The sequence below is a fragment of the Trichoderma virens genome (assembly GCF_000170995.1).
Source record: "Trichoderma virens Gv29-8 chromosome Unknown TRIVIscaffold_6, whole genome shotgun sequence".
NCBI classification, from domain to species: domain Eukaryota; kingdom Fungi; phylum Ascomycota; class Sordariomycetes; order Hypocreales; family Hypocreaceae; genus Trichoderma; species Trichoderma virens.
Genome location: NW_014013743.1, coordinates 2,857,371 through 2,871,489, shown reverse-complemented (window position 1 = coordinate 2,871,489; position 14,119 = coordinate 2,857,371). Strand labels below are relative to the sequence as shown.

Genomic DNA, 14,119 nt, shown 5'->3' with positions numbered 1-14,119 from the left:
AGAGTGAAAGCATTTAATAGTGCTAACATAGTTGTGTTTGGTCTATGTACTTCTATCTATCAATTGTTAACGTGAGGGTTCGGACTCTCCGTATGAAGCAATAAGATTTCGAACAAAGTTGCAAAAAGCGACGTATCTTAAACCATGTTAATGCAATCAATTGTCCAGACATCATGCTACCTCCCTAGATCACAGAGCCTAACTACATACTGCCTAATACAGGGAGATCAGATAACTCCGATCAAGGCCAAGACCCGTCGGCGTTAAGTCTGCCCTGATTCATAACCAACCCTGGAACGGTAGGGCCATCTGAACAGCGCAAATGATCGATTACAAATTCAGCTTTAGTAATAGAGCTGACTAAATCATATTGCCTGTTTCAGTTTAATTTCCCTTAGTCCAAAGCCCTCGTGAGAGAACAGAAACGCTGAGTTGACTATGCAATACGCAACACCACTCGTCCCCACCATTTACGTGAGACGTGGGGACGTCGCAACTTCCCTTCGGTCACATAATAGCATCGCAAGTGTTGTTTTTACGTACTAAACAGCTTAGAGAGTAAGTTATTATTAATATAGCAACTAAACTAATAGGTGTGAATTTTAAACCTAGGTTGCAGTACTCTGAATATATGCCACAAATAGTTTGGGACCCAAGAGAAAAACGTCCAGTAGGACAAAAAAACAGATAATGCAAGCAGCCAAAACAATCCAGACTGGTATAAGAGCAAACCGGATAATATCTATGATGAAAAGAATTGGGTGGTACTTGATGGTCATATATCGATTGTGCCTGTACTGAAAGAGAAACCACTGGTATCTAGGATAGAGAATCTCCGGAACTAAGCAGTAGCGCAACAAAAGAGCTGGAAGGATTCGAATAGCGAATAGTATGAGTTGGTAGAGAAAGTAAAGTAACTCCCAGCCCAATGCTGTTGTTGGTGGTTGGGATGATTCGCCAAGGAAGTCCCAGAAGCCGCGGCTGCTAGTGCGGTCGAGAAGAGACATATACAACTTGATGTAATTTTCCATCCATGGAGGTAGCGCCGGCAAAAGATCTCGCCAAGAGCTCTCAAGTGTCGATTTTCGAAAGACAGGGGCAATCGTTGCGAGAAGCGTCGACAGCGTCGACAGTTTCAGTCCAAGAAGTGTGGTAAATAGAAGCAATATTGCTAAGAAGATCAAGAAGGATGCGAACGACGCCGATTCAGGGAGGACGCTAATGCTGTACACTGACTAGCGTAATATATCAGCATCATAGCCCAAGCATCTAGATGCCAAATGTCAAGTGCTTACCGAAGCAGCAGTTAATGGTAAGTATATCGTTGCAAGGTATGCTAAAGTTTTCATACGATTTCCTTGTTGCAAGGCCATCCGGGCTTCCAGAACTGCAGTAATTCCGCTCAGCTATATAGGTTAGTTCTAAACCCTGTAAGGACAGTTGTAGGATCCTTACAGCATTACGCTGATGATCACGTTAGAAATGCTCGATCTTTAGTTACCTCATATAAGACTGGGGCTTCTTACGCTCTCTTGCGCCTGTGAACCTACTGCGTGAATCTGCGCCTGCAAGTCTTCCAGTGCCGAAATTTCTTCTTCCATTTTTTGTGACCAATGATCTATCCCAAGCCTCTCATGAGCATGGGCTTCACGGCATAGTTGGGTGACATAGCTATCTCGTGTTTTCTGCACGAATCTGAGACTTGAAGAAATTGATGCCTCCAGCTCGTCGCACGCTTTAATGGCGAAGTGGTACAAGGTCGATTTGGTAAAATGCTCATCATCGAAGAGACTTCCATCATCACAAGTTTTGAGTTCGTTCCTAAGAGCGTCGTATATGTATTGCGCGTTTATCCTCTGCGTGCATAGTGACGACGTAATGCCACGAATAAATTGAGCAATCGGCGTGGAGTGCTGTGCGGGACTGTGGTCGGAGGCAAATCGTTGCAGAGAGTTAATCACAAGAACTGTCCACAGAGCTTGGGGACATTGCAATAGACTGATTTCTTCTTCATGGGACTCTGACTCTTCCGGGATAGCAAGGGTGAGCAGTATCGAAGACGACGCTTTGAAAAGATATAGTCCATTAGGATTCTCCACTCCTGGTTTGCGGAGATAAGGAAATAGAGAATCTCTATCGAATATATCTTTTCTATCGTCGACTTCATTGGAGTCCAGTTTTAGATAAGTAATATGAAAAGAGATTGTGACTCTCTTGTAGCATCTTTGTTGTGACTAGGTTCCTTGTGAGCACATAGTAGCGCAAACCAACTTTCACTCCAAAGCAGACGAATAGCGACTCAATAGAATCTCAACTTACAGAATTTAATTCTAGAGGAGAGGATTGTTGCCAATGGTACGGAATTTTTAAAATACATCGCAGGCTAAGATGCCTCTCGATGAAAGCGCCAATATAGCCGCAATCTTCGTACTGTAGACGAATACAGAAAGCGTATACAATTAAAAGAGTAGCTCTGTTGAGATGCGAGACTTGCTCAGTGATATATCTGCAGCAGAAGGAATTAATAACCAGATAGCATCATGCAGTTATCTGACTGGTTGAGAACCTACACAATTCGGCCTTGGCCAAAGCCCAACAGATTGGAATCGTCTTCGCTCGTAGGGCCAACTCCGAAAGGACAAGATGACATGCCGTACTTCTGAGGGCTAGGTGTTGAGTGGCTATCCATATTGGATGGTCTCTCAAGTAGTTATCAGTCTATTGTGATAGCAGTGTCGGAAGAACTTCCCTAACCTTGCCGAAGAATAGATGACTCTCTATTTGGTCTATGTCGTTCGCCCCCTGCATAGCGGGTCGGACATGATTGGTCCCGCTGACAGTCAGGACCTCTTCTACGCTTGTATAGCCTAGTAAGGTGTTCAACATGAAATTATGGGTACTGAGATAGCTTCGCACCACTCTGGCCAACGTCTCAAGAGGCTTGGTAATGAGTTTGTCATCCCAGTTGTGAATAGGCGTATGACGGGCCATATCCGAAAGGATTTCATCTAATACACCTCTCACGCTCCTAGAAGAGAGTCCATAGTGTAATTCAAAATCGACGCTGGGTTCTTTCGTCTCTGACAATCGCTGCCAGTCGGTGGTAGGAATAGAGCGTGCCATCGACAACGGTATTCTTAGCACTTCTGTCATGAACTTTGTTTCTGCGCTGTATGTATGCAGAGTACAAAATCTATAGGGGATCAATTGCTCTTCACGGCTGTCAGAAGTAGGCAATTGATGGGGCTTTCTAATGTCGAAGAAGGCTATGGAATCTATTCAGGCTAGGCAGCCGGGCGCGGGTGAACCCTATATATAGCCTATCAAGACCCTACTGCGCACACAGGAGGGGCAGTGGCTGTATGTCAATTGAGAGAAGGAAAATCTTTGCTAATAGGCTGCGAATGTCTTGTAGCTGAAAGCGTTAAGCGAGGAGAGTAATCCGTAGTTAGCGACTGGCTCTACGGCAGCTCCCTTCAGCTTTAAATCTACTTTACGCCACAACTATGACTCTATTGGCTCCAAGTGCTGAATAAATTTATACAAGTCTGAGTGTCTGAGCCTCGTCACTGTGGCATTCTAGCATAAGGGAGTCTGCCTCGCAGCGTGCCTTGCATGTGGCATATAATTTCGGCTTATTGGGTGGGTCTTAGAAGACCAGCTGCATGATACACCTAGTCCTGGGACTAGTCGTTTCTTTCTCCTGCATTTCTGTAAGCGTGTGCTGCTCTATAGTAGCAATTTGGCTTCGAACTCTCGCTGGTCGTCTACATGGATCCCCGCGCAGAGAGCGTGCATGGGTTCCGTTAGACTTACTGGTGGGGAGGATTCGATGGCCTGGTGACGGTGCCTGTAAACTGGGATAGGCTGACTTGAAGAGCATTGGCTGTGAGGGGAAACTTCTCTAACAGTTGTGGCCCAGCCTTTTGTAAGTAGCGGTGAATTCTCTTGGCCCTCTGGTTAATTGAGGGTGCGACAGCCTTACGGAGAGCCCGCTGAGCCCAGGGTGCCCGAAGTTGCCACCTATCTGCAGAAAACCTAGGTAACCAATGTCCTAAGGTCTGTGTACAACACCGCAGCAGAGGCAATACCATGGAGTTGGTATGTACAAGCAGCAGAGATAAGTAAGCCTTACATTAAGAAATGAGGCAAGTATACGATTGAGGGAGCTTTTTGTAGGGAAGATAGGCGGTAGTCTGGCACTGCCTGATTTAGGGCGGTAAATAAGACATTATGTTTTTGCCTCGTAGTTTGGCGAGGGTATTTAACTGGCCCGTGGTCAATTAATAGCTAGCCTTGGTGATATAAAAAAATAACGCTTCCTCAAAACTAGATGGAAGAAACAAGACAAGTTTTCCCTTCAAAATGACCCCTAGCTGCCGTGACGGCCTAGTGCGATAGATGAGCCTCTCACAACGCGCTTCCAGGCGATGAATTAGGATGTATCCCAGCTTTTGAATGGTACTGACATACACTATCCATAGCTGCGCCTTTGTTCGACTCGGATATGTCAATGAGCATAGAGATGGGAAACCAATTCAGACTTAACAAACAATTTTCTACGTTGAAGTTTAGGTAGCAAGCACAGCGAAGTTTCTTCCATCAACAAGTTCGTCATTTTCTAGAAAGACACAATGGCTATGGAAATGGTACATAAGACTCCCCCAGCTTAAGAAAATTCCCCCAACTTCATCCACATCTCTAAGACTGGTATACCGTTCCATCATCGGGCAGTTCTCCAGTCAACAGATAATTGTTCACCATCTTCGCCAGCTCTCCAGGTGTGTCATAGGTTATATGGCCGGTCCAGTTCTTAAAAACAAGAGTCGCTTTCGGCATAATGGCGCGAATATTCACGGCATTCTGAGCGCTGGTTATAGGGTCCAAGAACGAACTGATTAGGAGCACAGGATGTATTCTTTGAAGATAGTTTATAGGCTGGTTCGTATTCGGTACTATGCCCGGTTTCGCTAATGGCCAGTTGATGCATTTTGAAAAGAAGCTGAAGCTCTGCGAGTAGCCCCGCGTGAGAGGCGAAAGTGCTCTCAGCGTTTGCTGGGCGGCTTGCAGCTCGAGATAATCGTGGGCATGTTGCCAATCCAGACAACCAGTTGCTAGTGTAGCCCAGGTTCCCGTAGAATCGGTGCTATTTGTAAAATATGGCATGGAAAAGGCCGATGCATCACCATTGGAGGCTGCTAAAAGATTATCTGCCAAAGAGCCCCATCCGGGCTGCCCAGGCCCCAAATCTCTTTGCAAAGCCGTCATCATCTCTTCCAAGCTGACGTCGGATCGGCATGCCCCTTCGCCCGTCTGGTTGCACTTTGGTGCCGGGATAGGGGCGGCTTCGAACTTGGAAACCAGCTCTTTGAAGAAGCCCTCGACATCTGTCTGATCATGCAGGGAACAGAACGCGTCGCCCTGACACCACTGGAAGAAATGCTTGAGCGTCATTTCGAAAGAAGCGGATTCCGCTTGCATGATTGCCATTGGATCGTGTGTATGATCGATGACGCCGTCAATCACAAGGCGGCCGGCATAAGGTACAGCCTTTTCAAGATTGGTAATACCAACATGAGCGCCGTAGGAATTACCGATCAGGTGCAGCTCCTTGTAATCAAGGTTATATCGTATGCTGTCCATGTCTCGTGCAACAGATTCTGTATCCAGATTGTCGAATACCTTCCCCGTCATCTTCCTGCAGGCATCGCCAACTTCCCTCCAATGATAATACAAGGCAACATATTCTACCTCGTCCTTGACCATCGAGGGCACTCGTCGGTTCCATAGAGTTGCGTTGCATTTGATGGGAAAGCTTTGTCCCGATCCTCGAGGATCCATGCCTATGAGATCGTACTGGCTGAGGAGTTCGTGCACATGATGCGTCGGGTCATCGAGATATCGCTTAAGGAGGTTGATTCCAGATCGTCCAGGTCCACTGGGGAGAAACACAGCACCCTTTGGCTTTTTCAGCTTTGATCGGATGCGCATCACAGCCACTTTGGTAAAGACATTCCACGGTGCCTTGTAGTCAAGGATATCGTTGTGCATGGCACATTGTGTGTTTTCCCTAGGAGGGTCGCATTCACCCCAGTAGACTGGTCGGTTTTGGGCCAAAGCTGTCAAAGCAAAGGTCACCAGAGGGATGATGAGTCGAAGCGCTGATGGTATCATGTCCACTTTTGTTGGAAGAGAAGCAGGTAATGAGGTTATTTAGTAACTACCAAGTGTAATAGTCGTGCACTAGTATATACCATCGCTTGTGTGAAAGGGGAATTTTGACGTGTCCGCGAAAGAAATCGATCATCAAAAGGAATGGAATCAAATCTAGGCAACCGAAAAAATACTATATAGCAAACTTAATCTAGAATGCTTCCACATATCTAAGTTCTGGTTGCCATAATTTTATACATTCAGCTTTCGCCATGTTTGTCACAGGACATGGACGTACATGTACAACTCAAGATTGGTGCGAAAATCTAATAGCCATTATTAAATAAACTCCATGTTTCTTATCGCCAAAGGGCCACTGGAAATAGACATCTTGTATGTATATTGATATAGATTGGGAAATATAGTTACGTGGCACAAACGCGCAAAGTATGGAGTTGCTGAACTTTTATTATAGCATTATGATGATTTGAGACTAAAAGTAATCTTGCTCGCGTTCAGACACCTTTGTTCTGCCTTTGTATCAGTAGCCACCGCTCCAATTTAGCACAAAGCGCCACCAGACCTAAAATCAGTCGTCTTGTACTTTGGATAGGCGTATCCCGTAAGAGTGTATAACTCGGAAATATTATGAGGACTTCCGTGAATAGGCACGACTCTGCGTCCGGAGAGATTAGTAAGTCTTGAGATTGGCATGGTGAAGGATAAATAGCTTTCACAATGCTGGAAAGTCACGGCAAACCTACAAGTAGTCATGCGGCATCCGATCTGCTGCAGCGAAATTGAGATATGAGATGGCCAGATTATTGTCAAACTCGTAGCCAATGAAGCCAGGAGACCATGCATCTGCCAAAGTGGCGACAACAGGGGAGTTGGCTGTAGGACAAGCAGTTGTCCACATAAAGTACATCCAGTCACTGGCATGGACGAATCCAGGGTGCCATATCGCTCGTACTTGCATATGTTTGTCTTTGTGGATGAAGGGCTTGTTCTCCCTGCAGCAAATATTAGAAAGCTGTTACGAGTGTAGAGGGAGCATTCGAAGAGGCTTACTCGGAGAGAGCGAATTTCACTCCGGGGATATTCTGCCAGTAGTATTCGTATCCCTTTGGAACAACTAGAACTGCGCCAGCTTCAACAAAGTCCGCAGCGCCATAGTTGTGGTCATCTGTCAATAAGTCAATAGGGAGATTTTCACCAATGCCAGCTTGTGATCCTTACGGTGGTGATGGGAAATCTGCCTCGCAAAGTAAGTAATACGTTAAACCCCATTCTTCTCAGGCCAACTTACAAGCAAATGTGTAGGTCTTCGATGAAACGTTTGCTTGATCCACTGGATGACGAGTTTGCTCTGATGAGGCGCAGCGTCGGCTACAATGATGGCATCGTCAAATATACCGACTGTGCAAGCGTAAATGCTGCCTTCGAATACAAGATTATAAAAGTTTGGTAATCCAGCGACAGGTCTGCTGACATTGAGCGTCTCAAGCGATCCTGGGTATGGGCCGTACCAAACTAAATTCTCACTGAGAATCATGCGTTAGCCTTTTTGTAATCGCGCCATAGACGTGGCCAGGAGATGACGATAATAGCAATTTCGCTTACTTGTTCTCAAAGACCTCGGCCGGGTCATATTCGCTCGATGACTCCGCCGGTGTCGGCTTGAGCTGAGAACCAGTCTGGCCGATCTGATCGTTGCTGAGACCGTCGAAATAGCCAGCTTCAAATTGGGGGTTAATAGTAATCGCATCGCGGATTGTGTGAAACAACAAATTTCCTTCATTATACAGCGTATGAACCGTCTGGGGAATTCTAAGACCATCGATGACGCTGTAGTTGGCCAGAATATAATCGTTTGTTGAGGGACCAAAGATGCGATGATTCTCGTAGGCTCGCACCACAAAGGGGAGGTACGTCTCTGGATCGAAGAGTACGGTAAGATTGAGGCTGTGATCGTGTACCGAAGGATAGGGGCCGGCCGAGTGATAGTAGATTTCGTCCGTCGAAAGGGCCCACTGGTGTTTCTGAATATTGAGCAATAACTTTGGCGAAAGCCGCGTTGCGTCACGAACTAGCACATTGGCGAGGAAGGCTGATATTATCAGTAGTTGAACCTCAAAACAGAGAATATGAATGAAGAGAATGAAATGCTCCAGATATGTGATATGCTAGGAGCAAATTAATCTTACCGTCCGTATAGCCGAATGCGTTGTCTGGAGGATTAAAGACATGCTCATTGCCCTTGACATAACAAGCGTATCCGCTCGCGCCGCCTCTCACAACCAAAGATACATCAAATGGGTCTAGAGACGGCCTGGCAAAGTTGAAGAAGTCGCTGATGGTGTAGAGCTTATCAATCCGCTGAATAACATCAGACGAATTGCTCGACAAGTCATACGACAAGGTCTGCGAACCCTGCACTATAACACCTGTATCGGGGGAGCCTGGGAATTTACTTTCCTCGAGCGTTTGGCTTCTGAGCAAACTATTTCAGGAGTATGTTAGAGTCCATTGTTCCAGAAAGGTGTCAATTGATGTGTTTCGAAACAACGGCGGCTTACTTGGAGTGATATGAGATTCCCCTAAGACTCTCCAGTGCATTTAATCCACCAAGAGCGCTGATTCCGCGACTTAAAATGTTCGTGGCAGATAGTTTTGCAGCATTTTCGGGATACACAGCCGCTGCAAATGCAGCAGGAAGCATGTTCCCAACAAATACCGATAAGAATTTCATATTCCGGCCCATTGGATTGATGTTTTGAGCGAATACTAGATTGCCTCACTTATCATGAGCCACTTGATCGTCCGATTAGGTTGAAACGCTGGGTTACCCGCATGTCTTATATCTAGATATCTACATCTGTAGCTTAAATGAGATACATCAATGCCTACTGACGACTGCCAACTGCTAATTCCCACGCTTAACAACAATATGTAAGAAAGAGCCCGAGATTACAGGTTGTTGACAAAGCGTGTGAAGCAGGAGAAAGCTAATGATGGATTGCATTACTCCAAAGCCTTCACAGCCTCACACGCCAATAGTCATCCACGGGCGCCCGCGGCCGACCGCTTATTGATCACCACATCAAGTTATACCACAGGACGGTATTTTCCGCCGGACTCTTCGTAAGTGAAGACTGCTTTAGCATTGACAATGATTAACTAACATATTCTACGGTAGTACCACTAAGAGTAGTGCTTTCGGAGTTAACAAGTAACTCCAGGTTTGCCGATGCCCATACTCTATGCTTGTTTAAAACTTAAAGTGCTATTCAAACGACGACTCCACCATATTGGTCAGGATTGTTGAAATCTTGGTCAGCAGTATCACCATCGCCTATACTATATTCAACAAGCTAGTAGCAATTAGAGCAACTCTTATTTGCAGCAGTTATTTACTTGATCGTCTCATTCAAGTGAATTGAATTGCAACAAGTTATTTGCAACATTTTGACACCCTATTATTTCTTGTTTTTATTACGTATCACTGAAAAGATGAGAGAGGCCAGGGTTAACCCTGACTTATCAGTCACCATTCACGACAACGTATCGTTACCAGTTCCATCACCGACTCAAGTCGTCATCAGAATTATATGCTCTGGTTTTAATCCCAAAGACTGGAAGGAGCCGTACTTTCAGAAGATTGCGAGTAATTCCGGAGATGACATGGCGGGCTATGTGCATAGTGTTGGTAGGGATGTAGTTGACTTTGGAATCGGTGACAAAGTAGCTGCTTTTCACACGATGCGGACTTCAGGCGGTTCTTTTGCGGAATTCGGACTTGCGGAGAGCAGCACCACCTTTCTACTACCAGAACATATGACATTTGAAGAGGTATATATGGATGCTGGCTCCTTTTTCTGTGTAATGCCCCCAGTGTACTAACAATTCCAGGCTTCAACCATCCCTCTCTGCGCCTACACTGCCGCCGTAGCTCTATTTGCTCGGCTAAAGCTTCCTATGCCATGGCATCCCCCAAATAAACCGTCGCCCCTCGTTATATATGGAGCTTCAACAGCTGTAGGGTCTTTTGCGATTAAACTGGCGCGACATGTGGGAGTTTATCCGATCATCGCTGTCGCCGGATCGGGACACGCCTATGTAGAAACATTGCTTGATAAATCACGAGGCGATGCTATCGTCGATTACCGAAGGGGCGAAATCTTCAAAGACATTCGACAGGCTTTGAAGGCTGCAGGCTCTCAGGACGTTTACCACGCCATAGATGCGATATGTGAGAATGATAGTCACCTCCTGGTCTCTCGTGCACTGTCAACTGGAGGAAGCATTGCACTCATAAACCCAGGTCTAGATTATTCCGGCTTACGAAATGACGTTACTAAAAGCATTGTTTATGTGGGTGTCGTTAACGGCAATGTCGAGGATGATGCATGGCTTGCAGATATGGAGAAAAAAGACCCTATCCCATACCGACGTGATTTCGGTTTGGTCTGGTCAACTCTTTTCAGACGGGGTCTTTACGATGGTTGGCTTACTGCCCATCCTTATAAATTGGTTCCAGGTGGTTTAGAAGGAGTTTCAACCGCATTGCAAAATCTCAAGGCTGGAAAGGCGAGTGCGAATAAGTATGTTGTACGGATAGCCGAGAGTTGAATTGTAAATTCACTCTGGCCTCGCAGCTGTCCCTGATCCTGCAGATAAATGGCATCCTACTTCCAAATGATATCATTACTGAACCTGTCATCGTGATGATTGAATAACCGTTTACTGAAGATCTGTGCGCTTTTTGTCGTTTCTGCGGAATCTCCGACAACAAATGCCAATAGAAGCGGAACTCCCGAGCAACCGGAAACAACACAAAACCCCGACACAAAAATGAAGAGCAATCACTGACTGCGGAAATTCCGAACTCTTCAGACATATTAGCCAGATTATTGAATAGCTTGTGCTCAGCTATAAGTAGCCTCCGGTCGCGCTGAATTGCGATCTTGAAGGTATAAGAACGCACCCCATGCTACCAGGCAAAGGTTATAAACCTTGGCTGAATATTGCACTTAGCTCTCTCCAAGTCTGGTTGTTCATATCCGATTCGAGCCCGGGGATGTCATGTAAGTACGCATCCATCCCACAATCTATTGAAGGAGCGTCGCTCGCCAATCCAAATACTGTTTCAGTGCTCAAATAATCCAATGCACCATTCTGATCTATTACGTTGAGAGAACATGGCCTAACTGTGGAGTTGTCAAACAGCATCTCGTCTGTCGTCCTATTGACCTGTTCAGCCGAGAGGACTTGGAATGGTAAGTTGCACCTGGGGGAATAATTTTTGCGCTTCCTAAGCAAGGCCATTTCGTCTTGCTTGGAATACTTGCCAGTGTAAGGGATGCCCAGTTTCGATAGTCTGTCTCTCGTGGATACCATGCGCTTCCAGAGTCGCTCAGAGGCAGATGAGGCTTCCGAATAAACTTCTGCGAGACCGAAAGCGCAGGATATACTTTTACTCAAACTTGTCAAGTTGAATCTCTCTCCAAGAGAAGTGTTTGAGTCTTCTTTGGACTCAGATTCATGCAAAATGACCAAAAACAACAAGGCTATCGACGAAGCCAAAAAATGCTGGAAAACCGGATGTTGTTTGCGGTATATGTCAGTTGTCGCATCCAAGTCGGAAAGTACGGCAATTGTATCACAAGCAATCTCAATTCCCGACTGAGCCATTTGCTTATTACCAACAAGACGAGAGCCGGATAAAAAGTAAGACGCGACAACTAAACCTCGGAGCCGGTTGGCGCGAAGATACAGTAACGTGGGCAAAGATTGAGGACGGGTGTCATCCACACGATCTTTTGGGTGAACGTAAGATAAACCGGCCAGATATCTCTCTTTCCATTGGTTAATCTGGATATTCGTGACGTCGAATAGATCTTCATCCTCGATGGCATTAGTTTTGAGCAAGCGGCTATTGTGGTCCCAGAGTCTGGGAGTAAATGAAGCATATGATACCATAGCTTTCAAGTATGGCGCCTTTTGCTATTGTGGTCAGTCTGGCATTTTAGTATTCTTTTTGGAGGATATCGTCACCTCTACAGGTTCAGGAAGTGATTTGGCAAAATCTGCGTCCTGAAAGTTTTGAGGGAGACCAATGCTGCAGCTCCATAGTCGATCAAGAATTACGATGCTCCAGAGAATATTTGTGATAGTGATGCGATCCCCAGATTCATCTTCTGCTCGTTGTCGAGTATCTCGGTGGTGCAATCCCAGCTCCATGGCCATTCGCCCAGCAATACCACCCATTCTCCATGCCAATTGCACGTCGTCGTGGAAAAAGTGATAGATGGCCTGCCAGAATACATTAGCAAAAACATTTTTAAGAGTATTTCGTGTTAATTGAGTCGTATAAACGGACCGCAAGCAGTATGAGGACGACAGTTTGGATATTTTTGGAAGCGGACATCATAGCATATTGGATCCTATTTTGGACGCTGTTGTACAAAGCTGAGGCGGGAACGCTTTGCCCTGTGGTTTGTGCAAGAAGGGCAACGGCAAGAACAAGTTTCGTCATGTCAAGGCTGTCTTGTTCAATCTTAGTCTGACTGCTTCTGACATCTGGCCCAGATTCAAGGACAGCATAAATTGCATTGACCTGTGACTTTTGTTGTTCGATGTCAAGAATAGGATGTAGATAGCCAAATACTTCCTGGTATATGTCAATGAGCTGTAGTGCTTGAGTTTTGCCAAGTTTCTGCAGATGCCGTGTGCAATCTGAACAGAAGCAGGCCATCTTTCGCTGGTGTGATTCGGAACACTCTTCCACCCCTTCATAACTCCCATTTTGACTATAAGGCGTTGAGTCGTGATTGTAGCATTGTATCTTTCGGTGGCTGCACGATGAACCACAACGCGATTCTGCCGGCTGAATACAGAATCGAACTACATTTAGAGTGTAGTCGGAACTGGTTGCACCCCAGTATCGGGGCGGTGAATGTTTTGCACTGTCGATATCGAAGGTTATATCTGAGCAACTTCTTATTGAACATAAAGAGGGGTTATATGCTTGAGTCTCCCGACTCTTTGCAGGATTTTCACTTTGACCACGGCCGTAACTTGGTGACTTGTTAAGTTCAATCAGCGTATTTATCTGCGCCTGCATGTTCTCAACTAGGCGAGTCAATCGTCCAATCTCGCTGACACAACACTCATGTCAGTTATGCTACAGCCTACTAATCACATAGAAATGAAGCAGAGAACTCACCTGATATCCTCTTTGCCGTCGTTCTCGTGCTCGCTGCAGTCATTCCTCTGGTGTGAAGCGTCGCACGCACAGTTTGTAAGCAAATTTGGATCCGTATCGTAAAGGCACTGAATAGATCGACTTTTACAATGCTCGCATGGCATGTGGCCATCGCAGCGCACTTTTCGGCGTTTACACTCGCAACAGGCGCGAAGAGCATAGCGAGCGCGGCGTTTTCTGGGTGCAGTGTTGATGTCGTCTGTTGTCGCTCTTTTCTTGCGACGAGTGGAAGAGGCTTTTTGCATGCGCATCTTAGTTAATAGACGGTTACAGGAGAAGAAATAAATAAACAGAGGCAGTTGAGGTTTTCTTTCGGACGATGTTGTAACTTCAACTGCAATGCGTGATGTTTCCTGGCTCTCAAACTTCTGGCTGTAGTTTTACTTAACCGGCCGGAAATCGAAATTGTTATTTCATCAGACGGTGCCAATTAGAAGAAGAGATTGTCCCATAAGAAACCTGCGCACTGTACATTCCGGAAGTTCCGCTAAAAATTGAACGGAGGTTCCGCGATCTGCATTTCATAGAGAAAAGGTGCGATTGCTACCCGGTAGGGGCATTTTATCACATACAGAGTCAGTCCAACACAACAGTATCGCGTATCAATTGCGAACAAATATCTGATAGCATTAATCTGAGAGAATGCAAGAGAAATTGAGTGTAGAAATCGGAGCACAATGAAGATACAAATCATGAGCT

At 45.7% G+C, this 14,119-nt stretch overlaps 4 protein-coding genes across 4 annotated transcripts; all 4 read right to left on the bottom strand.

Moving 5' to 3' along the window:
* Positions 1 to 608: 608 nt before the first annotated feature.
* Positions 609 to 3,123, bottom strand: TRIVIDRAFT_222235 (uncharacterized protein; the record flags this gene model as incomplete). Its single annotated transcript, XM_014101702.1, has 7 exons — positions 609 to 1,235; positions 1,296 to 1,406; positions 1,456 to 1,464; positions 1,527 to 2,234; positions 2,320 to 2,506; positions 2,571 to 2,701; positions 2,755 to 3,123. The coding sequence occupies 7 exons, from the start codon at positions 3,121 to 3,123 to the stop codon at positions 609 to 611; spliced, it is 2,142 nt and encodes a 713-aa protein (XP_013957177.1).
* A 1,578-nt stretch (positions 3,124 to 4,701) lies between these two features.
* Positions 4,702 to 6,174, bottom strand: TRIVIDRAFT_60206 (uncharacterized protein; the record flags this gene model as incomplete). Its single annotated transcript, XM_014101701.1, has 1 exon — positions 4,702 to 6,174. The coding sequence occupies one exon, from the start codon at positions 6,172 to 6,174 to the stop codon at positions 4,702 to 4,704; it is 1,473 nt and encodes a 490-aa protein (XP_013957176.1).
* Positions 6,175 to 6,714: 540 nt separating this feature from the next.
* TRIVIDRAFT_150186 (uncharacterized protein) lies at positions 6,715 to 8,875 on the bottom strand (the record flags this gene model as incomplete). The annotated part of the gene is made up of 9 exons (XM_014101700.1): positions 6,715 to 6,829; positions 6,918 to 7,166; positions 7,225 to 7,339; positions 7,393 to 7,408; positions 7,463 to 7,697; positions 7,777 to 8,118; positions 8,215 to 8,242; positions 8,361 to 8,656; positions 8,733 to 8,875. The coding sequence occupies 9 exons, from the start codon at positions 8,873 to 8,875 to the stop codon at positions 6,715 to 6,717; spliced, it is 1,539 nt and encodes a 512-aa protein (XP_013957175.1).
* A 931-nt stretch (positions 8,876 to 9,806) lies between these two features.
* Positions 9,807 to 13,671, bottom strand: TRIVIDRAFT_191573 (uncharacterized protein; the record flags this gene model as incomplete). The annotated part of the gene is made up of 6 exons (XM_014101699.1): positions 9,807 to 9,845; positions 10,387 to 10,430; positions 11,505 to 12,153; positions 12,211 to 12,468; positions 12,536 to 13,313; positions 13,382 to 13,671. 6 exons carry the CDS (start codon positions 13,669 to 13,671, stop codon positions 9,807 to 9,809), a joined length of 2,058 nt encoding a protein of 685 aa, XP_013957174.1.
* Between the last annotated feature and the right edge of the window lie 448 nt (positions 13,672 to 14,119).